A 26516-nucleotide genomic window follows, 5' to 3' on the forward strand; every position below is an offset into this window, starting at 1 on the left:
CGTACAGTGGTACCTCGATATACGACCTTAATCCCGTTCCTGATGTTTGGACTTATACCGAATAGAACGTATACCAAACCAACTTTCCCCATAAGAAGTAATGTGAAAATTAAGCCGTTCTCATGTAAAAGAAAAACTCCTATTGATATTATACCTACATTAATGGGGTTGTAAAATAATAAAAAATGAGATTTTATGATGGATTTTTAAATTTAAACCCTGCTTAATGCTAAAATACAAACAGAAACAAATGATATTCTATTCTGTGGAAGAAGAGACCCCTTGCAATATAAAACCCCTGACATCCTGGTGTTTTTTCTTTTTCCGTCTTCTGTCGCTTTTCACAAGGCTGAGCTGGTTTGACTGTCCTTACTTGTATGATCAGTCAGTTACTAATACATCAACTCCGAATATAATTGATTATTAATTTAATTTTTCCTCCGAGGTAATTATTTTAAAATGACGCAAAATTTACATAAAAAATTTATGTCGTATACCGAACAGAAGTCGTATACCGAGCAAAATTTGTCACGTCCAAACAGGACGTATTCCGAATTGGACGTACTTCAAAGCAGACGTATACCGAGGTACCACTGTACATTGTATTATTAATCAATTAATAACTAGTCTTGTTATTTATTCTGAAATAACAGTATTGAATATAATTGTGCGAAATAAATGATGCCAAATAGTTATTTCTAATTTTCATTTCAAATAAAATTTGCCCAACTCTACTTGCAGCAAAGAAATATATTGAAGTAATGACTATTGTTACTTTTATTTTCAAATACCAGTGTTGAAAATAACGGTGCTAAGTTATTTCTTATTTTCACTTCAAATAGTATTTGAACGGATCACTTCGTCGTGGATTACGTATTTCAATGAATAAAAGGATAAATAAAGATGAGAGACTTGTTTTCACGTGACCGGAACGAACTGTTGACTGAGAAAACGTAGAGTTAGGAAAACTCGAATGGTCAAAGACAAATGAGAACGAAGGGACGCTCCAGGATGGGGGCAGGGACGCTGATAACGACTCGGACCCCAACGGTGCTCGTTATCACCACGGCGCAGCCACCAGAAAACTGCTATCGAGGCACAAAATTATTGCGTAGTTAAGTGGATAACCTAAGGTCTAAATTGCGACGGGAAGCAGATCTGCATTTGAATAGTGGAGCTAAAGGATGGCCTGCACCGTCGAAACTGGCCCCCGCAGGACGTGCGGTCAGGGAAAGGGATAAAAACAGAGATGAAGAGAGAGAGAGAGAGAGAGAGAGAGAAGGATATGACTGAGGAGGCACTTCAATTAAGGAGCAGCTGCCCGAGAGGAGGAGCACAGGCAGATACGGGAGAAAAGAGTTGTGAAACGGGTAAACAGTTCGAACGTCCGAGCATGTTGTGGGATATTCTTATTAAGCACTTCCTGTGGGAAAGCATCTGACAATTTTTCATCGGATCTGCCATATAAATTGGGATAGTTGATGCTCATAAAGCTGTTAGAAAAAAAATGGATTAAGATCGTTTTTCATATGCAACTGATAAGCGGAATTAATGAGATTATGGTTGCTATTTTTGAATCTTGTTTACTGCTTCCGGTTTGATTTCTTCTAAACAACTTTGTACATTTAATTGAAATATGTATACATGGGGGTTGCAAAGTCCTATAATGAACTGATGGACAACTGTCGCACATCTTCTAACATTTAAAAAATACAGCTTTTGTACCACTTACGAATTAATAACAGTGCAAGCATCCCCATAAAGCAATTTAGGAATTCGATCGAGCACTGTCGGTCTGCGAGGCAGTTTGCGGTATCGGCAACAAAACCACAGAACCCCGCAGCAATAAAAACTGAAATGCCGGCGAGCAGATTGTCACACATCAGGAATTAGTTAGGCCAAGGAATGCGTATCAGCGACCTTGCCTCGCTCGATCGAAGTTCCGCCGATAAATTCATCGAGTGCCCCCGCTGCGAAAAACTGCTTAATAGACTGGAAATAATAACGATAAACTTTAATTTCCTGTTCCACCCGAGACCAGGTATTGACCTCGTGTTATTTGCCCGTGGTCTCTCTCGCGAAGTTTCAACCTCGCTCGTTGATTACGAGAGAGGGAGCGAGCGAGAGAGGAGAGAGAAGAGAAGCGGAAGAGATTGGAGGATAGAAAGAGTTTTTGCTAATCTGAAGATCTTGATGACGAAGGTTCAGCTGTTCGAGGGTATCATATTGAAAATAATCTAGAAAAGGACGCGGCTGGAATGCTGTATCATACTGGCGAGCGATTGATCAACAAAGATGACTCGTTACTACCGTCGACAGACCTATCCCGGAGGATGGGCCGCCATTTTTATCGAGATCTTATCGGTAGCCATTTATTCTGACGAACAGATACATATGCAAGGAAATTTCGCTTTGAGCCTCTGTCGACCACCGATGTTTACTGCGTTCTCTCTACTGGTCTATTTGTTGCATTTATCCTTGCAGCCAAGGTATACGAACCATTGTGCAAGTTAATATTGACGTTAGTTTTATTGTACGAGTTATTTATTGGCCGTCAAAGTAAATTGAATAGTTTCGTACTTGTTTGTTGCATCTACACTTACAGTATTCGGATAGGATATTTCTACAGAATTAATGCAGACAGATGAGGGAAATTTATTCGAATTGCGGGGAATAGTTACCCCCTCTCTGCTTGTACCGATTTAGTCACGTGACATTGTCAGACGTATTCAACAGAGACAGAACGCCTGACGTGACCGGGCCGTGGCGGAAGTGGGGGATAGCGTTGTAGATAGGGAAGGTAGAGTGGTGGCATAATTCTCAATCTGGCCACTCTGATGTGGACTCCAATTTTATTGTATACCTTATTCGGCATAAAATTGGATTCAACACTTGATTTATTGGCTGATGTACCAGACTCGGGCATTATTTAATTATTTGTTTCATTTTATCTGAACAGACAAATCATTTTTCTTTAGATTACTCGGAATTTATTTCACATAATTTTTCCTTCCATGTCTTATTTGATCGAATACTTTTTAGAATAACATCTGGACACCATTGAAATATTAAACATGTCCAATTCTGTTACAACCTCATCTTCTACAATTTTTGTTAAAAACATTTTTCTATATAACAAAAAATTCACTCATAATTTAATTCCTAATCAAGAACAATCAATAAAATAACAGTAAAAATTCATATCAATATAGTTTGCGATATTTCGTACCCTACAAACGATCTATGCTACACCTACCATCCCTAACAGTGAAACTCATCATACAGCAAGGGGTGAAACAGCATGCAGTGGTGCATTAATTACCACCTACAAAAATCCCTGGAAAGAATCGACTACAAATCCTCAAACACTTACCAGCAACACCAAAAATCCTCATCAACATTCCTCTCCCCCGAGAGTCACCACTGACTCAACAAAACACAGGCTAACATGCTGAAAGTGCAACCACGGTCCAGAAGATCTAGAGTCAGTGTCCGACGAGTCCGCGATCCGAAATTACGCGACGCGTGCACACATAACCGCGGACACTCGCGCACACACTCGCACACCTGCCGATCCCTTCTCCCGAAAACGGGATGGAAAGACAAAACAGAAAAGGAGACCGTGGCTGTCCTTCGCCCACGTGTCGGTTTTTCGTAACCCGCGACACGAATGACCCGTGACAGATCCGCGGCGTACCGGTTCGGTTCGTTTATGAAACCCGACACCTCCGCCATTAAAACCGCATTACACGCTGCTCGGGTAACACTCGACTCCAACCGGAAGCCCGCACCTGTCATTCGAAGGGATTCTGACTGCTATCACTGCACAACGATTTTTCAGAATCTCTGTTTCTTTTACTGTAGGACTCGATGTTGATTACGACCGTTGGGACGAGGGTATTAGGATGTATTTTAATTTATGGGACAGGTCAGTTCTCGAAGACTCACTATCAGGCCCAGTTCGCTACATCCTAGCGACTCGACCAAAGCTTCGGAGAAGTAGCAACCTAGCTCAGCAGGTTCCTGGGTCTTCTTCTGATTGCTCCCCATTTTCTGCTCTTTTTCTCCTTGCAACGTTTCTAGGAACAGAAATGTTATCTCGGCTCTTTCTTTCCTCTTTTCTCAGCTTGAACGCTTCTGGGGATAGCCTTCTGCAGTCTCCGGATACACAACTTCTGATGACTGTTAGATAACTACCTGTTATAGACTAGGAACAGCTAGCTTCTGTGGGCGGTGAGATTGCTACCTTTTTGAGCTGAGGGTAGTTGGGTTCTATAGATTACAGAATAGCTACTTTCTATAGATTGTGAGATAAATAGCTTGTGCAAGTTGCAAGATAGCTACGATCTACAGGCTGCAGAATAGGTACTGTAAGCTGCAGGATGGCTACCTTTGTGCAACCCATCTCTGGGAGTAAGTTTTACTGTTCAGGGTGGCTAGCTTTCATGAAATGTAGGATAGCTATCTTTCTAGAATATCTAGGTGTAGATACTTTCTATAGTCCTAGGATGTCTAGCTCCAATAGGGTGTAGGGTGGTTACCCTTTCTAGGCTTCAGGGTAACTATTTAATCATGTGAGCTACATGTTTGCTCAATCGTTTGTTTTACAGGATAGCTACCTTTCCTAGACTCTAGAACAGCTGGAAAATTAGTCTGCAGGACTGCAAACAAATCGTCCTCTTTGGATAGGTGCCTAAATGTTCACTTTGCAGGGTACCTTTCCTATGCTGTTCAGCGTAGTTGCCTCTCCTAGAATCTTTTCCAGGCTACAAGATAGCTACCTAATCGTCTACTTTGCAGGGTAGTCCCTTAATCGCCCACTTTGTCCGATAGCTATCTAACCGGGTACTTTGCAGACCAGGTAGTTTTTATAAGCTGCAAGGTAGTTCTTAATCGTCCACTTTGTAGGATAGCTATCTTGTATAGACTGCAGAATAGCTACCCAAGAGTCCGCACCGTAGAATAGTTACTTAATTGTTCACACTCCAGAAAACACAACAGATCAACAAACACCCGAAACTTTTGGTCTTTGATCCCTAGAATCCTTAGTGCCCGAGATCACTCTGAGCACTGACTGATATCGTCGATGTGCCAGTCTAGGTTAAATTGATCAAATTCACGCATGACTGCCTTACTACATTTGATCAAGGTCATCTGACTTCTCAACTCGCTGTCCAGAACCGTACTAGGTCTAATCGAAATCAGGTGACACTCGATCAAAGATTACAGAAAGCGTACTGTCATCTCATTAGCTGAAACTTCGGCTTACTACGTTCCTCTTCTTTGGAATTGTTCTGTCTGCTTCTAGATCCCCTTTTCATAGCTTGATCGATCAGCAGTGAGAGCGTCGTCGAACCTAAAACGTCAAATTGCTACTCAATGCTGACTCATTGTGTCCCGGTAAAGATATCCTAATGACTTTTGAAGGTGTGTTGATCCTCTTGTCTAGTCCCTCTGAAGATGTCCTGCCAATCGATGCCCTTTCGCAAGAAACTTTGCTTGTATTATCGTTACTGTCTATACTTAAAATATTCCAAAGGATCTGCCAATTCTCTTTCGCTAACTGATGGGCTAAATTAGCGTCACATCGCTCACGATGGCCCCTCGGAGATCTCCTATCCGTTGCTCCTCTTCAGCTATCTCGATACACGTATCACTTAATGCTCGTCGCGTTCTTCTGCTCACTGATCCTCGGCTATCTTGATAGACCGTAATTGCATTATTATCGCTCACTATGCCCCTGCTAGTGTATCCAGTCTACCTAACCCGAGGGACCCTAGGAGCCTCTGATCTTGTCCTGATCATTGGGCCTCTTAGCGATGTATGATCGAACGAATGTGTTTTAACGAAACTGCATTATTATCGCTCACGGTGCTCCTGCTAGGGTATCCAGTCTACCAGTGCCCATCTAACATAGAGGACCCAGTGGGCGACCAGTCTTGTCCTGATCATTGAACCTCTTGGCGATGTGGTATGATCGAACGAATGTGTTTTGGAGAGTTACACGGTGGAGACACTGCATTACTATCGTTCACTGTGCCCCTACGACGGTATCCAGTCTACCGGTGTCCTCCCAATATGAAGGACCTTAGGGGCTATCAATCTTGTCCTGATCATTGATCCTCCCAATGATGTTGTATAATCGAACGAGTGTGTTTTGCAACGGTATCCAGTCTACCGGTGTCCTTCTAACCCGCAGGACTCTAGGGGCAATCGGTTTCGTCCTGGTCATTGATCCTCCCACTGATGTTGTATGACTGAATGAATGATTTTTTGAAGAGTCGCACGAAAGAGAGGTCGGAAACGCGGGCCCGGAAGCGCGGGAGGGTCGCCAGGGACGACCTTGCCCTAGGACAACGTCGTTCCTCCTCGTCGGGGCCTCGGCGGACGACTGAGGGCTAGGACCGTGGGGCCCCGGAACCGGGGACCCGACACGCCACGATCCGCTCGAGAACTGCACCGTGTTCCAGGACCAGTTCGGCCGCTTCACTTGGCTCTCCGGAGGAAGGATGCCGTGCGTGGTTTGCTCCTCTAACCCGCTCCCCCCCTTACCGTCTCCCTCTCCTCCACTGGGTCATTCTTTCTCTCCCTTTTCTTGTCTCGGGCTCTCCCCGTTCTTCTTTCGGGTTCCCCGCCCTCCTTGGCAGGGAACTGCTGCTCGCTACTCTCTCGCAACCCCCTCCTTACATCACTCGAAGAGATCGCCCCCCTTTCGATCGCGTTGCCCCCTTCAGCTGCGAATCGCTTCTGCTGACGTTGACTGTGGTCAGGATCTCGAGCGTTCCGGAATTCGGATTGCGCATTTTGCTCCTGGCCTGCCGAACCTTCGAAAAGATTTCGGTGGACTCTTTCGAATAGTGATCGACACGGTGCGATGGAGTTACAGTGCACAGATGGCTGGATACCTAATAGAAAATTATAGAAAGATTAAAAGAATTTTCAGAACTTTGATATGCATATTATCATCAACATATTAAAATAATTATAACAAATTTTGAATGACTCCAGTAGCTTGTAATTGGTGTAGATCATTTTTATTTTACGAAAAAGGGGGATTCCACATGAAAAATAAGCCGAAAATTTAGAATACAATTTTTCATACGAGGCTTTGTTTTCGAGAAAATCGAGTTTGGAAATTCGAGAACTTCTAAAATCGATTTTCTAACAAAATTTTATTCTACTTTTCCGACTTATTTTTTTATGTAGAATTGTGTCGTGTTGCACCGCCAATTACCGGTCGCTTTGTATAATCTTGTTCCGAATCACTTTTTGAAACAAATGGTAAATATGTTTTGACGCTATGGGACTGCTGTATGATTCTACGTTGACAGAAATCGTTTCCTATCGGTGAATTCCCGACGGCAGCATGAGCGTAGCACGACTGCCAAGCTGCCTCTCAGTTCCCCTACCTCCTCCGCTTTTCCTGCTGCCAATCGCATCCTGGGCCCCTCCTGCGAACCTGATGGCCCATCTGGGGCCCAATCTCTTCGCGTCCAACGGGAGCCAATCGTCGTGTCTAACGTACGATCTAATGTCTCGGGTGCAACCGGTGTCGAAAGTAGAGGGAGATCGATGCCGTCCTTGTGTCGAACCTCGTTCCTTCTACACACACACAAACGGGCCCAGAAAATTATGCAATACTGTCTCCAGATAAAACAAATCATCCTTAATCTCTCTGCTCATAGCCGGGTCCCTATTTTGGGACTTTGAGCTAGACATTTGTGTTGATTAAACTGCCGATCGATTAAACTCGACAGAATCTAGTACAATTTTTTTTTTCAAATCTGCAAGGGCTACTACCACTGGAAATAAAATTTCATTTGACTGCTTTCTTAATGCACATCTACAGATATTGCAAATTGCATAAGTGTTATCAATTATTTTAGCATCAATTATTATAGAAATATTAATTGCAGTGTTACACAAGAAGAATATAGTTACACAAGAAAAATAAATTCCTTTTTGTACCTTCGATTTGTATAGTTTTATTAGAAGTGGGTTTTATAATTTTATAATAATAATAATGAAGGGTCTTCCATTAAGAGGTGTCATTTTTTGTGTTGTCACTCTTCTCGACACGTGGTTAGTAAAGTTGTAAAAAATTGTGAATTGTAAAAAACAGCATTTTTTTTACAATTTGAAGTAACACTCCTTAGTGGGAAACCCTGCAGTATTGTCACGGGGGTTAGTGTGAAATTTTTCGATTAGGAACAAGTGGTTGAGGATTGTAAAAATGGCCATTTTGATAACTATGGTAATTCCAATGCTAATTTTGATAGTTACTCTGGCAATGGTTCGGAAAGAAGAGCGAAAAAGGAGTAGTAAAACAGAGTACGAGGAGTAATAAATCGCAGCAGGGACGATTTAAATGGTCGATTATTCACCGTTATGGCTGCGAGAACGGCCTCGGGGGCAGCGCCGTCGTAACTCGGAATTAGGATACCACCTCCCTGCTTTTCCGTTTAAAGTATCGTCCCGGAAATCCTTTGCCGCCGTTCAAGGGCCAGAAAAAGGACCACTTGAATGCTATAGCAATCTCTCGGGATACCACTTGGAACACCGTGACGTTCTGAGACCAATAAATTCGGACTTGCGCGGTTGAAAATGCAAGCTCGCTTGTAAGTTATGGTTCTCCTTATTTAGCACGTCGTATTTAATTGTAGCGCGCTTTTAGTGCTCCCCGATGCTCGTAACGAACTTATGTTAACCATGGGAACAATAATTTCGTTTTTTAATTAGCACATTTAAAAAAAATAATGGTTTCGAGATTGAAAACGATACGAATGCATACTAATCTGAATGGTAACCCTGAATTAAATGCATCATTGTTTTTTTAAATTACCATATATTCTTCAAATATAAGGTTATCAATGGGTTATAAAATTTACTGTTTATTTTCTAAACATAGATGAACACTGACCAAATTTCAGAATAATATGTATATCCAATAATAATGATTCTTTTAGTAAAAAATGGATTAACTAACAAATTGATAAACACACCGACAACATCTTGAAATAATTTTTCAAATGTATTTCGTTTGATTCATATTGTTTGTCCAACTAAAATTAAACAATGTATCATGGGATCTCTTTGTTGCAACCGGTCAGCGTAAAAATCCTTTCTGCCCTCGTAGCAACCTTATGACAAGGTGTCCGGTTGCTCAATTCGCCGCGAAATTTATTGCCCCGTGTGCAAAATAACATGTTACGGTTTACGCGGTGCTCTAGTATCGGAGTTACCGGGACGCGGCTATTCACGACCATAAACGACACCGCAGAAAAAATTAACAGTCTAACTATAACCGGAGAACAAAACCTGCAGCCTAATTATCTGCGAGAGAAGGACAGCGAACCGAAAGAAAAAGGAAAATGGACTAATTATACAGGGAAATGGAACGAAATGAGACATCACGGACAACTTGTATATATATGTATGTAGATAATACTAATAATTACATAGGACGCTCAAGCCTATATTATCCGAAGAATTACACTGACAGCCTTGGTGTAGCAGTCGGAGGTAATTTCAATGAAATATCAGGAAATAAATAAGATATAAAAATCGTACATAAAAATACACATTGTCCAATTAATTTAAAATATATATAAAAAATATATAAAAAAGATATCTCCAAGCGTATCCATAAGCGTATCCTACATCGCCGGATCGATGAAGATCTGCAAAAATAAGTTGTTGCAAAATTGACCTTGACCTTAATAAAACAAGTATTGAAGAATTTTTTCTAACGAGTAAAATATTTGATTTTCAAAAGTGCACGTGTACGATTTCAAATAAACTATTTTACCCAGCTCTGGATAGTTAACGCGGCTAAGATTGCCGACGCCTCGGCATTGTTTGATCTTCTCGCGCAGCCCTTTCTCAAAGGAGACCCCCAGTGAAGTTGACCTACAGGAACGGTGCTGCAGGTGGTGCAGTGTGCCTTGAACAGAAGGAAAGGTGGTCCGGCGTGTTCGTGCATGCTCGTAGCATGGGTGCACAATGTCATCTGCTAACCGGTTCGAGGTGACATCACGTAGGACCGTGGGAAGTGAGAAAGATTCGGAGAGATCGACCGAAATCTCGGACCACTCTGTTGTCCGAAAACTGTACTGAAATTCAAAAGTACCCATAGATGACATAGGCGAACGTCAGCTAGTCAGATAGTTTTTATTTTTTACAACCAGAATTTCCAACGTAAAAATTTGAAAAAAATTCCCTGATATGTGACTGGATACCCCAAACGCGTCCGATTTTTTTGCAAATTTTTCATTGTGTGGGAAATGGGTTGCAAACTGGTTTTTCGATTTTCGTAGTGTAACTACGCCTACGAATGAGGTATCGGGGTGAAACTCGACAGGAAGGTTCTGTGTTGCTAGGCAAACGTCAGGTTCATGTCCGTTTAAAATTCGGAAAAAATCTTTCCGAAGTGTCCCCACTAGAAAACGGCTAAGCGTTCCTCCCTTATCTCAGACTTCCCGGCGAAATAAAACGAATCTGGAAACGTGCGGACAGGAGTGGCGGAGGCACCATTAATTCTGCAGCTTAGGCCAAAGGAAAAAGTTGAGAAAAAACCACAAAACGGATGCGTGGTGCATTTGCAGAAACAGGTTCACGATACCGAGCTGGTAATACAGATATTGAGCGCGCGCATAGCCGGGCGCGCTATGAAAAATAGGCTGGAAAGAAACGGTTGCTAATGAATTAGTGCTGTCGGTATCGTAACGGTCGCGGCAGCGCGCGACAAATTATGCCGATCGTATCGTAAAATTCTAAGGGAAACGGCTAAACGCTTATTAGAGGCGCGTACGCGACCGTGGGCGCGATATATCACCAACTGAACCGTGACGACATTCATGTTTTCATACTTCCAACAATCGGAGTCGTCGCATTTTTAGAACGCGACCCGATGGCATTCTTATGGCAACTGGGTCGATCGGCAGCGATACAAAGTGTCACAGAGGTTTATCAATCGGTGCCGAGCCGTCCCGGGATCAATTAATGCTTCGGGTAATTACATGGTCGACAATTTTAACGAGGACTTGTCTCGCCCAGCCGTTGATTGCGAGATAATCGACAGCATTTCGAACGCTAGTACAAATTATACGCGCACCGCTCGAACGACTGTTATGGATGATTTAAACTACACAATGAAAAAGTTTAATGTCGTTTTTAATGCTACTCTCGAGAGAATGCAGGGCGACCTGTCTCCGAGCTGGTTGATATACTATATCAAATTGTACATAGTCTATTTTACTTTGGTTAGAAAAAGCTTTGGAAACAAAATATTTTATTCGTTAGAACAAGTTCTTAAAATAATATCGTTGATATTTAAGAGGATTTAGTTACATAATCCTTGCACAACCCTTGCGACTCGAGCCTGCAGGGTGCAAGGTCAGGCAGGTTTAGCTGGGCTGTACCTTGACGATGATGTCGCAGGTTCGCTGGGGGTCTATGGTTCTGACACCTGTGGGAATCTCTATCTGAATTTTCTATCAAGCCGTGGCAGCTGTGTGAGACGTTCTCGAGCCAGCTTCATGCAAATTCGATGGTAGACAACTCAATTTATTGATCTCAAGTGACACTCTCCGGAGGGTGCTAAAGAAAAAGTGATGAGATACTACCGGAGTAGCTGAAGTATTAACAATTTTTAACCGCCGAGCCTTGAACAAAACTGCACATGATGAAGATGCATCTTTATGCATTATGGATCGAATTTGTTCGTACGATTTTTATGATTATTCGAATAAAAATATACACCAGAAGGTCTACAGGTCTTTGAAGATTGGTCACGAACTTTGGCAATCATCCGATGCTCCACCCACCTTTGGGCATTACACTAAGGCCCAATTTATGGCACGAACGTAATCATGAAAATAACATGTTCGACTAAAGTTGTGAATCAATGCAAAATTCTAACGGGTGAGACCGGTAGTCACGGGTAGAACATAGTGAGTAGGGTGACCTGCCCCGTGAATGGATACCTCCCAGTGAATGAACGCTTCCCATTGAATGAGCATAATTCATAAACGGAAAATTAATAAATAAATAAGTAATTCTATTGTAATATCCTAGATGTCTAAAGACAGGTCACTCTATGCGAATAACCATCGAATCACCGTTACGAATGGCACCGTGATGGCACTGATACGCAGTGTAGCCAGGTAGGGGAAATTGAGGGGAATACAGTTACCCTCTCTCCGCTTCGACGCAGACGCAATGCAAATTGGGTGCACGCATCACGTCCCGTGATTGGGGAATGATGTCGAGGAAGGGATAAAGTAGAGTGGGAGAAAAATCTTAATCTGGCAACATTGCTGATACAACGCCAGTACATGTGCAAATCGACCTTAATACATTGTATGCAGGACTAATGTTTTTTCCGTATATTGTCCAGTAAATTGCAGATCTCTTTTCTCAGAAATTAATAACCATTAATTAATGATTTATAAAAATTAGAATGAAAAATACATTTCATTCTGTAAAAAAAATCGAATGTACCAGTAATCACAGTTTAAAAATCGCGATTAATTGTGAGTCGAATATTATAATGAAGCCACGTTTTGAAGAAGAGGAAACCCGTATTCATCGGAACTGAAACTGTTGACATGCTCGCTGACAGTCTAGTGTACACCGTAGCCATTTTTTGGTCGTAGCTGTCTAGGTAAAGCCGTTTAGCAGAGGCGGAATCACCCTGTCGGCGTCTTTGATATTCAGATCGGCGGTTTCTGGTTTGCGTGTGCAGTTGTGATCCGTGCTGGTGCAACGTCGATGCACATGCAGAGCATTTGACGTCCCGGAGTGAGGAGTACAACGCGTGCATGCAGCGTTTATGCCATTAATTTGTTCCTCTGGTATATGCGCTCCGCGTGGTTGAATTATTCATAAATATGCAACGATCGCTTTCTGGCAGGGATCGGAGTAACCTTGTCGTGGCCTGTGTATTTAAATTATGGGAAAATTTTCAGGCCTCGGCGAGCCAATTTTTTTAGAGACTGTTGTCTTAGATCATCTTTTGTCTGACTATAATGTGTCTGTGTTATCCAATGCAGCGGTCGAAGGGGAATTCTGATCGTGAATTCTGTATTCTGAATTCTGATATTTTGAACAAAGACGATCTTTCACATTTCTGCCTTTTATTTTGTGTTCCTCGAACATTTTGGAAGCTAAAGCTAACAATTATCATTTCTACGCTTTCAGGAACCTTGTGCGACTTCTGGAATCATCAACTCCCGATCACCGCCGTCAGCATCCTCTGCAGGGACCGCTCTAAAGCACCCTCCATTGTTCCACAAACGTATTTCTGCAGCGGACAGGTTCATAGGTTCAAGAAGCAAGTATAGCGTAGATGCAGCAAATTATCTTCTCACGAAGCAGCCAGCTAAAGAGGAGAAAAATTATGAACTGGACGTAATAAAGGAGGTTTGGTAGATTTTTATTTGTTTTTCAACGTACTAATCTTGTTATCTGACTTTCTTGATATTATTTCGTTACTGCAATATTACATTATTTTGGACCAAATGGAATGGTTAAAAAATGTTTAAAATACGCTGTCTAATAGTCAAATCAAGTGATTTGTAGGCAGTTTTTGGGGACAGTTACTCACGAGACTGCCTGTCAAAAATCAGTGCAAATTGTGAATGATCGATCGACGCCATGTTAGGGGCGCGGAACGTGGAAATTCTTTCTTCCTATGAAACACGATCGATTTCCTGGACGCCTAACAACAGTAATTTCTGCGTAGTGAGCCACTTCACCGCTGCGATTTCGATCTTATCTCTATCGATTATCGAAGATTACATGCCTTCATCGATAAACACGAACAAGATACCTCGCGCCCACATCCGGACGGCCTTTATGCTAATTCGATACCCCGACCCATGCGCACGTTGCTGTAACTACTGTTCAAGTACTCGGGACGTTAACAGCAATTAAAAATCCTGTCTTGTGGCTTTCGATTCCTGAAAAGAGTAAAAGGTTTCACGGCTGGAATTGCCGGTAGGAAACAGTAGAATCAAGTTTTTCTCGTTGCTATGCGATTATTACACGTTTTGTAAATAATACGCACTAATCTCCAGTAAAAACGTTACCAACATATTCGCGACACTTTGCTGATTGAAACGATTCCAAACACGACGCTATTCGGGCCATATTTGTTTGTTCAATTCACGATACAGGGGAGCCTCGGTTATCTGAACTGAGGAATTCGGACTGTTGTCGGTTCGTGGAAAAAAAGTCAAAGGATGTTCTATCTGGGCTCATATTAAAGCTAGGAACCTCTGTGTGAAATTCGGATAATAGAGAATTCAGAATATCTTCGTTTCGGATAATCGAAGTTCTACTGCATTGTTAACTGAACAAGCAACTATGCTTCTAATTATGCCGTGTTTGGTCACATTTTAATCGGGAGAATGTCACAAATATACTGGCAAGAGCTTCATAAAAAAATAATTATAAATAAAATCTTAAAAGCTTTATAAAAAAATCGCAAGTATCGTGCACATTTCATTCGCATGTATCGAGACATTACTATCATAGTACCATATTCATTCGTATAATTTTTGTGGTGAGAAGTACACAAATTGGCACAGTCAAAATTCGACTCTTTTATTGAAATAAAATCTCTCAAAAATATTGATGCTGTGATAGTTGAATTGGTCATTTCTGTGAATTGAGACTGTCTCTACGAATTACGTAGATGGCGATGCTGCATGTGAAATGGCGGAAGGATCTCATGCATAGTGCAATGGTAAAGGAAAACGTGATACCAGGTCTAGGGCAGAAAAAAGTGCTGCGTCAGAATCTCTTACCAACAACAGAATCTAAAGAGATGTGGATGACGGACTGTTATAAAGAGGGAATGTGGAAATCGAGGCCTCGGAAAATGCCTTTGATTACTAGTGCAGCAACGGTATTGGATATGCCTCCAATCGACAGATACACAAGTAATATAATTTTAATAATGACAGGAATGTTTAATAGCACTATTATAATTCATATCATATTCATGCTTGCAATTACATCTTTATTTGAACAATTTTTATTTTATCTTAATAATTACATTTCAATATTATTTCAAGATTAAATGAAATATAAATATAATATGAATTGAATGGATTCAGTAAAAGTTTCATAAATTACACATAAATTAAATAAATTTTATAAATGTATACTATTTAGTATAAACAGTATAACAATAAATGAATGCCATTAAATATAATAGATTCAATAAACTAAACTATTAAATATTTTAAGTTTTATTTCATTATTATATAGTGTCTTATTCAATTTTTATTTTGTATACGAATTGTATTAATTGTTATTATTTGACTAAGTATTACCTCACAACCGAATCGACTGGAGCTCGAAAAACATATTTGTGGAGGCGCTCCACGATAAACTGACTGTATTCAATATCACTTCTCCTCAACTGGCCAAACAGATGAAGAATCAAAGGTCAGAGAATGTTTGCGCCGTGAAATGGAACAATGCAGGTAGGAGCAAGTCAAAAATAATACTCATGCTTTTTATGATCTCGACATAATTAACTAAAAAAAAATTCTAATATGTCGATAATTATTAATCTTCATTATATACCATTAATTTAATATTAATATTAAAACAACACACCTATGAAGAGCAACGATGCATCTCGTGAAATACTGAAAATTCTTATTCAATTGCTACATTGTTAACAGGTGATCAGTTAGTCACTTGTACATTTTCGTCTAAAATCATATTATACGACATGGACGTTAATAAAGTCCTCTGGGTCAACCGGTGCAACAAAGAGTGGGTCGGTGGTTTCCCCGCATCCAATTTTGTTCGCTGCTTATGCTGGTCACCCGACGACAAATTCCTTGCTGTGTAAGTGTCTAATCAGTAGATGGTACAGTCTGTGATCGATCCCAAATATTAAGGACAGTCTTTATGCAGTGGGGGAACGGACTGTGATAGATAATGGGGACCAGTGGCGTCCGATGAGGGGAGGGAGCACGAATTGAGGGGAAAAGTTACCCTTTCTCCCAGTACTGGATTAGCCACGTGACATGGGCCGTGGAGGAGGCGTGGGGAAATAGAGTCATAGAACGGGAAGGCAGAGTGGGGGACTTTAAGTAGACTAAAGACTAAAAATTGACTTTAAGTAGAATGACAAAAAATTTAACTTGTCGTTAACTTCTCGTTGAAAATGATCTAGCTAGAAATTGATATTATGTGATATTCACAGGGGCTGCATACAGATAGTCACGGTCTACCGTGTTCGAACAGGTCACGAAGTTAGCTCGGTAATAGCACACAGTGAAAAAGTAGTGGCATTAGTGATTTCATCAAATTCTCGTTATATTGCCTCAACCTCGGTGGATAAAACGGTCCGCATCTTCACATGGCCGGAGTTGCAACCCGTTTTCGACATTGTGTACAATTATCCTGCTAATGTGAGCTGCTTTCATTATGTAAATGTTTTTTGTAACGGGTTCTGGCTTCATCAACAACTTCTCGGACAACCTGATATAAATAACAGTTAAATTCGCAAAGTGTCCCGAGAGGTTCATAGTTGAACTAATTACTAATTTCAGGGATTGGCATGGAACCCCATGAATGGCAACATGCTGTCCATAGGTGGCGGTTTATCCGACGCCTCGCTATCTATATGGGACATGACCACCAAGGACGTAATAAGCTATCGTGTCGTTGACTTTTTCGGTAGTATAAACCATCTGGCTTGGAATAAAATCAGTGGTGAGTTGGTCGTCCAATGGACCTGTATAGATGAGGAGAATGAGTTTACGATTATGCCAGTTTTGTCGAGTCTCGATCGTGTCGTCGACGAGATCCCAATGGCCAAGACCTCGCGGGTACATGCAGTCATGTGGAACGTTGATCACTCGCAAATAGGTGCGTAAAAAGTTCTTGATCGTACAGTGACTCACATATTTGTTCCCATAACCTGTTAATATTAGTTCATATTATAATACTTAACGAAGACATTGCACATTAAAAGTATGAAAAATACGTCCCAAAAGAATTTCACGACATTATCATCACGAATCTGAATGTGCAATTAATTTTCGTTTGTTTCTCTGTCGTGTTTTAAAAATATTAACAATTCTAGCTGTGTACAATGAAGAGGGTCTATCTATATGGAACTTTTTCGGTGACGAATATCAATATCGCCAGACCCATAAAAAGGATTCCAAAAAGAACACGAGACACACAAATTTTAGCAGCATCCACCATACTATTCGGTAGGTCCATAACACCAAACAGTAAATTTTAACTCTTCACGATTGCTGTTAAACATTTGACATATCTCATTCTTTTTAACTTTTCGAACGTTATAATATTCTACAATTCTAATATTTACACATTTTACATATGTTGTTTTGTTATTTTTTAATTTATGCTCTTCGATAGAGTTTTTATGTAACTATATTATTTATTTACTGACAGAACAGTGATCAGTGATGTATTACATTAGAACAATCTGATTTTGTTAACTCTTCGAACGTTATGTTCTTCGATTTATACATTTACACATATGATTTCTTACACATTTTACATATTTTGCTTTGTTACTTTTTAATTTATGCTCTTCGATAGAGTTGTTATGTATCTATATTATTTATTTACTCATAGAACAGTGAAGAGTGATGTATTATATTCGAACAATTTGATTATGTTAACGCGGTGCCTTGTATATTGAAATGCACACATACATAAATGAGCTTATTTTGATATAGATTAAGAAAATTGTTGATAAATAATTTCAGAATTAGTGAATTTTCGAAATGAATTATGTTTTAAAAAATACAATGAAATGGAAATGCATTTTTTTACCAGTCTACACGAGGTGGCCGCCTAGAACAAAAATGGCGATTTCAGTGAGGTGTTAGCCAAATGATGACGACGATTAGGGTAATTATGGTCGAATCGTGCGCAATTGAAATTTTCCCTAGTCGCTTTCGCAACAGGTTTATTGATCGTCGCGAAGATAAGCCACGCTCGTCGTCAGCTGGTACTGTTAACGACTAGATCGACTATCGTTGTGAAGATTTTCACGTCTCGCCACCTTTGGCTATTGCTAATTACGCGAGGAAACGCGATGGTAGGCGCTATTTGCTGGCGTCCGCTCTAATCAAATGGCGTAATTACCATTCTGTATCGGCCTCTACTTGTAATGCTGCCCGGGATACGGTGATTCCAGCTAAACTGTTCACGAAGTTATAGGAAATGCTATCTAAATGCTTCCATTAGCCTCACTTTACTTCGAATAAACTTTTGGCGCGAAACTTGAAACTCAAGCCTCGTGTATCTACAATACATGTTCGAGACTATAATTATTTTTTGTTTAAATACTAATTGTTCGACTAAGCCGATCAGTCTTATCGGCAATGTTCCTCAATAGCCATGAAAAACCAGTAAATATCGCTTGAAACTGGTCAAAACCGAAGTACGATAAATTATGGTTGCCATACAGGTTTCGCGGCTGCGAAGAACATGTTAAAGTTAACGAGCCGGCGGCCCTTAGGTAGCTTAATGAAATATTAGCAGGTGACGTGTTTCCAAAATGACGTTGGTTAAACGAGGAGTGAACGTCACTTGTTAAACAAATTTGTGCATGTTCCGACGTAGAATCCCGTCGCGTCGCATCCGACAGTTACGAAGATCAAGATTTCGTCCGGATTAAACGGATTCGCGAGGACGCGTTTAATGGTCTCAAATTACCGTCCTCATCTCTCAAGCCTCTTCCTCTATCGAACATAAAATAACTAGAACAGACGTGGTATTATGGCTGACGCTAATGCCACGGTTGCCGCTAATAACGCGCGGTCCGCTCAATGAAAAACCTTGTGACGGGGCTCGTTATGGCGGATCCACACTCGCCGGAGCGACAGTTTTGGTAGAGCTGCTACATTCCTCGTAATGTGGCGAACGTAGACGAGAATAGCGATTGAACAAGAAAGAGGGTCTGAGGTCCTCTTCTCCAAAAACTATTACTTTGAATATAATTAGTGAAAATTTTTTTAAAATTAATAATAATGGTAGTCTTCAAGTAATAGTAGGTGAAAGGACCAATCAATTTCGATCCTTCGTCGACTGGTCATCGGTCACCATTCGAACGACGTGACCGGATCGCAAATCCGGATGATCGGTCTCCCGATGACCACTGTCGATGATCGTTATCGCGCTGTGTCGCGCTCCTCCGGTAAAACAGAAACGACAAAAGACAGAGCCGTTTCCCTCGAAGAGTGCGTGACACGCGAGTACGTACGTTTCGTTAGTTGCAGAACGTTAATTGGCCAGCTGGATGCTATGTTTATGATGCAGCGGCCCTCGTAAAACGGTTGCTGATTATTATTAGATATGATCACGCTTAGATCCAACGATATCACGGTTCGCCTCGACTCGAATGAAATTTATTATTGCCACTGCACCCCGGGAGATTCCAACCAGACTCTGCTAGTTATTTATCTTTTTGCTCTCGGACGGAGAGGGAAACTGCAGTGTCAACCGGTGCACCGCCTTTTCCCCCCTCCACGCGTACGTTTTGTAATCGGATGCCTGTGATTTGTGATCTCAATTAAAAGTTACGATCGGATTTTTTCGATATTGATGGCACTAGTTATCGCGTAAATTATGCTGCGTGATCAATGAATCGCGTATTTTCTTAAAAAATGTCCGATCAAACTTTTTTTTGTTTCACCAAGATCATTTGGTGTTCCGTTTTTCTCAAATGTTATACTATACACAAGGTGTCTCTATTTGTTACATACGTTTCGAAAAATATGTTAAGTGAGTTTATGTGATTGAAGGTTCTATTATGTAAGGACAAATTGGCAGTGCCGGGATTTGAATCGAATTGAGCTCTTATGGGACGAACTATACATAGAAAAATTAGAGAAAACTGTCCCACGTCCAACACCGATCTCTGGAAATATTTACAAGCAGCATGAAATAATATTAAACCAGAAACAAATGCCGAGATTACGTGAAGGAAGGTCAGCAAGGTCATCAATCGTCAAGGAATAAAGTTGCATCTTATTCAATGAAAAGCTCGACAAAGTTGATTCGCAATTTGTGCACGAAGCTTGCTATGTAGCGAGATGACTGACAGGGAAAATAAAAAGAATTCCCACCGTGAACTCCGCGCAGCACGTGGGCGGGGTTATATGCTAATTGTGGCAAATCGCAGCGGGCGATGATTTGTTCGTCTAGGATCGTATAAACGGAACTTTTTCGCGAATAACGGTGCTTGGACATGCGAGCATAAGTACAGAGTATGGCGTACAGAGTTGGACACAAATGGGGCATAGTCACAAAAGGGTCCTGACCCCAAGGATCATGCCCGATCTGAGACTATGAGAAAAGTTTCGTACTTTCTATACAGGGTGGGTCGGAACAGCAGAGATCAATTCGGAACACTACGGAAAAAGCTATAAATGTATGTACTACATGACCTTGTATTGAAGTTACAACTTATGTTGTTTTAGCTTGAGTTCATCAGCATGCTCACAATTTAGTCCCACCCAATTTAATGGATCCGACTTATGTTTATAAATTTACATTATAAGAATAATTTTATATAAATATTTTTAAATATTTGAGAATTTGTAGTTTCTGTAGTTATTGAACATAATAACGGTGAAGAGAGAGGCAGTGAGTTCATGTTGTCCGGCAGCGTGTAAAATGTTTTAAATAATTTTTTGATCTCGTTACACGGCGTGGTTTCCATATTGTTGGAGGTTGTCGTTCTCGAATTTCCTTCCGGGAATGATCGTCCCATAAACCGACGAATGTTGTTGTAGGATATGGTGAATTCGGAGCAGATATTGGATTCTATTGCCGGGGCCCGTTCGTATTTCCGCAGGCTGGAATCCGGATACTCGGGCAAAGGACGGCGTGCAGCTGCGCGGACGGAATTCTTCGCATAAATTGTGCATGTACGCGTCTATAAAGGAGCGTGGGCGGTTGGGAGCCGAGTTGGTGGGGTTGCAGACCCCTGTTGCGGGCCCGTGGCCGCGTGTCCGTTGCGCCGCGGATAAATAATCGCGGGAATCTCGGTGCAGATACTACCCGGACGGTGTGGTGAGTGAGACGTAAATGGAGATTCAGCCAGATTCCGCATTGATTTCGATCTGATGCGGGTATCCGTTTGCCACGTGATCCTTAAGCTGCGAGCTGTGAGCTGCGAGCTGCGAATACGAGCCTGATTGCACGCTCACGCTAGGGCTCTCGCGGGGGACCGTAACACGGCCCGAACTAATACAAGTAGTGCTCATTTCAATTTGCAAACTTTGCCATCCGCAAGTCAAATTCTTGATACAGAGCCGCACAAAATGATAGGACGCTCGATATATCCTCATATCTCGTGTAATTGGAAAACGAAAGTGTGCAGTTTGTATCCGTGTTTTTCGTTAGTAACTCCTCAACAAGGAGAGTTACTTCGAGTGACCTCAGGAATCACCTCTTTCAAGGAAGTCCAACACATTCTTGGGACACCTTTAATATTTTTTATAATTATCCATGTGATATCTTTGTGAAGTTCGTTATTTATCATGGTTTCTTTTGCAGTTGGTTTCCCCGAATGATTCGTCGAGATCACAAAGATCTTAGAGGTGGCGCTACCGACAGGGAACTTTCGAAATGGCGGGTTCGAAAGAATACTGGAGAGAATGCGAGAAGCGGTACAATTGTTCGCGGAACGACCCGTTTACGTAAACAGTCGTCCGACGAAACTCGATTTCCATTCGAATTGGCGCGGCGTGTCCCACGCAGGTCGCGTTCGTCACAGCAATGTTTTCTCGTGTAAATCATTCGCGGATTAACATAGCACGCCGGTAACACGAATATGCGAGCCGGCCCTAAAGAGGCGTGCGCGCTTTGCATACGCCGCTGAATCACGTCCCGTTCCATGGTAGCCGTTAAAAGCGCCGTAAATCATGTCACCGGGGGACATGAGTTGTAGGTGGATCTGATTTGGAAGGGAGCACTGTGACAAAACTAAAGAGTGCACTATGCTAAACTGGACGAGCCTAACGAGCACGGGGTTTCAATTGCGCGGATCGCAGCTGCGTGCCCGTTCCTCTTGCGCAATCCCCGGTTCTATCCGTGAGGATACAATGCCTCAGCTCGCGAACAAAAGCATTTAAATGCAATTTATCGAGCGATCAAGCCGGCCCGAGGAGTTTCACGGCAATCGGCCGGCTAGGCTCGGTCCGGTAATTATAAAACACTCGGCTTTATGGCAATTCGTGATCCGTGATTCGCGATTTGAAACGCGCGCCGATAATCGCCCGGACTCATTCCGGTTAATTGTGCTCGTGGTTGCACCTACTCGAGATGAAATTTGTCACAGGATATTTGGAGGCACACGATCTTGCGGAACGCCGGTCAAATGCGACAAATGGACTCGCGTCGACGGTGCCCTGAACAGATTTAATGCTGTCCGCGTCTGGGAGTGCGACTTCAGATTTCTCTTTGAGATAGTCAGGAATTAGACAATAGATCTCCCTGGCTGAAGTATAGGCTTCGGGCGGTTCCGGTTATGCTCAACAGTTACCGGAGCATCCAGTGGAGCGAGTTTTAGAAGGTAGTCCCAATTTGGGGAATCCCTTACTTCCTTGGGATGATCGCAGGGAGCTATGAGTATATGCAAACCTCCATTCACTTAAAACTATTAAAAAAGACCTCCCTGTCTGAAAATTGTCAGTAACTCTGACAATAATTCTTCAATAATTAAAGCTGGTTCAAATAGAAGTCCACCTGTCTCCATATAAGAGGATTTCGCTCATTTACTCCATATAAACAGAGTCCCATTTTACATACGTACTTTCGAATATTAGATTGTTTAAAAAATTTCTTTTTTCATAAGCAGACAGCGGATCTTATGCATTTCTGGAAAACCCTGGGGAACAGTAAAAATATTAGAAAAATCCCAGAGATTTACCACGTTATTTTCAATCAAATATAATTAGTAGACTGCGGATTTTTAGACTGCGGATTGCACGAAATAGAAACTAAATTGAATGTTATTTCTTCCCTTAATGGTTTCAATAGAGGATAAATCATCCATTGACATCTTTAATTTTTAAAATTTTCCAACAATTTTGTATTTAATCTACTCAATTTTGCTATAAATAAATGCATAAAGATCCGCACTCTAATAATTAAAAAACATTTATGGTTTTGTAGATGCTGTGTCTTATATTATTGTCGCGGAGTGTATTTCCCTCGCGATTTCTCAAAGCGCACGCCTCGATTATTAAGACGTTAGAGCTGAAATATTGCATCGGAAGGAACTAATTGCTCGCTGTTTCAGCTAGTCACTAATTTATGGCCCAACTATCTCGAATTGTAAGTAGTACGTGCTCTGCACCTCTTCTTAAGCTCGCCTCATTGGCAGCGCTGCTACACACCTGTATTTATCGTCCTTCACGTTTTCGCGTCGACCTTTTTCACAGCGGGCGAACGATTTCGATGGAAAATTGCAGATGGACGAGATTTGAGGCGTGCAGCTTCGGATCCAGCCGGGAAATCTCGATGGATCGATGCAGGGACGGCGAGAGGAAGCGATTCAGTTAATTAACTCATCCCGGATCGGTATATCATTGCTGCTTTAAAAGTTGGTACGTGGCACTGTAATTCCTCGAGTAATCTCGGGTTGCAAACGTAACGCTAGAACCTACCCTGCAAGTTAATGCACCGAGGGGAATTAAAGTAATTAACAAAACCATGCGGTTAAAGTGGCTATGAAATTACCGAATTTCGATATTTATTAAATTGCACATTGCTACTTCTAGCCTAAACGAAATTGTCTTTATTTTAAGAAATATTTAGTTTTCGAGTCTTTTCAGTTCATTAATAAAGTAAAGATTTTGTTTCTTGCAAAAATCCTTGGCACTTGAATGGCGACTTTGTGGCAGAGTTGGGCAAAAATTTAATCAACGATTGACAAAACACTTATTAATCGTTAATTGCGGTTAACGATTAAAATACTTTAGTCGTTAATTGCGATTAACGATTACATTCCTTTCAATTGTAATCGTCAATCGGAGAATTGATTAATGATTAACTGCTGAAATTTCGAAATGAAATACGGACTCAAAACTGTATGTATTATGTATACATATTGAAAAAATGTAAACTGAGTTAGGTGTATTATCATTTGGTCTATATATGTATAATACAAACTCTGTTGACGTCCTTTATGTTTTTTTCTGTGGTTTCTTTTTTTAATCAACGATTGACGATCGTCGATTTCTCGATGATTCCCTTTTTTAATCGTACACATTAATCAATCAATCATGATTAAAATTTTAATCGATTAATGCCCAACTCTGCTCTGAGACTGCACTACTTAAATCGTACAATTTCATACTATAATGTGAAACTAAGCTGAAGATGCAACAAACGAAACAGGATACAATACTAATTTTTCGAAAAACGTCGAACGCAGTTGAACGACCCTTCAGCTAGTGGAATGATACGTATAGGTGGCTTATAACTCCAACGTAATGAACACTTAACAACAACGGCACAGAAATTAATTATCTGATTGTGAATATCAATGGTGCATACATGATGAAGACGTGATCGCGGTGCTCATCTGAATAGTTGCTTCTATTATGCGGAAACGTTTATGCAAATTGCTGTGCGCGATAAGAGTTGTCAATCTACTCCGTCGACATTTTCCGATACGACCTAAATTGTAATTGAGCCTCTTACAATTTGCATGATGACCGGAAACGTCATAAAGGAGCACAAACTAATCTCATTTTTCTCAGTGCTTACCTCTACGACCAATATCAATAAATAATTACTTATTACTTATTCCTATAATTATGAAATACATCACATTTCGTGTATATAATTTTTTCATATTATTATACACGAAAAATATTCAGGGTTATTGGCCACCTTGTATACGCCTTCGGCATTCAGAAAGCTAGAATAATAATAATTCTGTAAATAACTAAATCTGCCATTTTATTAGATTATGTACTGAATAGAGCTGGAGCGTAATGTTGCGCATGTAAACTGTCGTGCAGCTGCAATTCTGGTGTAAGTTGCGTACAAGTTTCAGATGGTAGTTCTATAAGCATCGTCCGGCCTTTTTCAAGAGCATTTAAATGCATTGGCCGATTCATTAAAATACTGAACGGGTAATCTACAGACGATCGTTCATCATAATTTTTCGCGTGCGCCCTCTGTATCCCCGAGTATGCGGCCGGGCTCGCATAACCGGTGGCTTCTTGCGAGCATGGTCCCCGTAATTGAATCACTGTGAAACATTCTGCGAGTGCATGCGCTGCGAAACGCCTGGAACAGGATTCTAATCGATCTCCCGGACGACGTCCATCGAAACCCTAACTCACCCGGGTGTCTGTATAAATCGCTACTCTTGCCAATACTCAATTATGTTTCACCGAATTGATTAATTCGAAAACAAGAGCAAAACCGGAGAGTCGACCTCAAATATTATTGGAGCTGATGGTTGTAGCAAAAGCGGTTCAAAGAAAATTTGAACAATTTCATGAAGGATAATCAGAATTTTATTTAATTAGCATTAACATAATTTTATAATAAAAGTACTGAACCACTTTTATGTACAGGTTGTCTGAGCTGAAGAAGGCCACCTAAATATCTCCTTTAGTTTTGATGGCACAAAAGAAATATTTATGGCATAAGTTAAATAGTATCGAAGGAGGAACATCATAAAAGAACAATTTCTTTTGTCCGGTTATTTTTTCATAGTTTTTTTTCAAGGTCACCGTTATTTATTTATCGGGAAAACTTATTTTCTTTTTCTTCCATCTTATAGCGGCTAAAAGATACATTTGAATATGCTTAAGTCATTAACAAGATGGACTAAAAAAAAAATAACGATGATCTTGAAGAAACTATGAAAAAATAACCGGACAAAATAAATTGTTCTTCTATGATATTCCTCCTTCGATACCATTTAAATTATGCCATAAATATTTTTTTTTGTGCCATTAAAAATAAAGGAGACATTTAGGTGGCCTCCTTTAGACTCCTATAGGTCTCCTATTAGGCCACCTACTATACACCTCTCAAACATTTTCCAAAGTGACCAGCAGCCCCTAAAATAATTTTTTCGAATTGATTGACTCAATCGGCACACCCAGTATACATACAGCTGGAAGAGCAGCTACTCGCTTTTGAGCCAAGTTCGTTTCGTTTGTTTACGACATCCGCATTTTATTAAAGCTAATGCTAGTTCACAGGTAGGAAGATTCAGCGGACTGCGTAATATTTCTCCGAACAAGCTCGACTCATTAACGACGCGTTCTTTTCACTCGGTATATTTTAATTAACGATTATATATGTGTCGCCTTGTAATTTGTTGGGCTGTGTAAATGGCCCGCCTCGGGCCCCGGGCCAGCTGGCGTCATTACTAGCCGCAATGAGTCCACTTTGACGCCGCGTAACGGGTGATTAAGAAACGTCAAATCGCAAAAATCTTCGCGATTTATGCGGGGACTAGACCCGGT

General features: G+C 41.0%; 1 protein-coding gene and 1 long non-coding RNA gene across 2 annotated transcripts in view; one reads left to right on the forward strand and one right to left on the reverse strand.

The window, feature by feature from the left end:
• The window catches only part of LOC143217890 (uncharacterized), a 151734-nt gene extending 145197 nt beyond the window's left edge, over window positions 1-6537 (reverse strand). The window contains exon 1 of the long non-coding RNA XR_013010931.1: window positions 3374-6537. This is a non-coding gene — a long non-coding RNA (uncharacterized LOC143217890). The remainder of the gene's footprint in view (window positions 1-3373) is intronic.
• A 3465-nt stretch (window positions 6538-10002) lies between these two features.
• Window positions 10003-17330, forward strand: LOC143217844 (protein cortex). Its single transcript, XM_076442489.1, has 9 exons — window positions 10003-10051; window positions 10516-10628; window positions 13201-13422; window positions 14699-14945; window positions 15336-15494; window positions 15699-15867; window positions 16229-16436; window positions 16578-16896; window positions 17114-17330. Exons 1-9 carry the CDS (start codon window positions 10003-10005, stop codon window positions 17248-17250), a joined length of 1623 nt encoding a protein of 540 aa, XP_076298604.1. The 3' UTR covers window positions 17251-17330.
• The last annotated feature ends 9186 nt before the right edge of the window (window positions 17331-26516 follow it).

This window comes from Lasioglossum baleicum, chromosome 18 (genome assembly GCF_051020765.1).
Source record: "Lasioglossum baleicum chromosome 18, iyLasBale1, whole genome shotgun sequence".
Lineage (NCBI taxonomy): Eukaryota > Metazoa > Arthropoda > Insecta > Hymenoptera > Halictidae > Lasioglossum > Lasioglossum baleicum.

Coding starts and splice junctions, on each gene's coding strand:
- LOC143217844 (XM_076442489.1), top strand. CDS start 10,003: ATGTCATCTGCTAACCGGTTCGAGGTGACATCACGTAGGACCGTGGGA. Junction 13,423..14,698: donor AACTGGACGTAATAAAGGAG/GTTTGGTAGATT, acceptor CGAATTACGTAG/ATGGCGATGCTGCATGTGAA. Junction 16,437..16,577: donor TGTACAATTATCCTGCTAAT/GTGAGCTGCTTT, acceptor TACTAATTTCAG/GGATTGGCATGGAACCCCAT.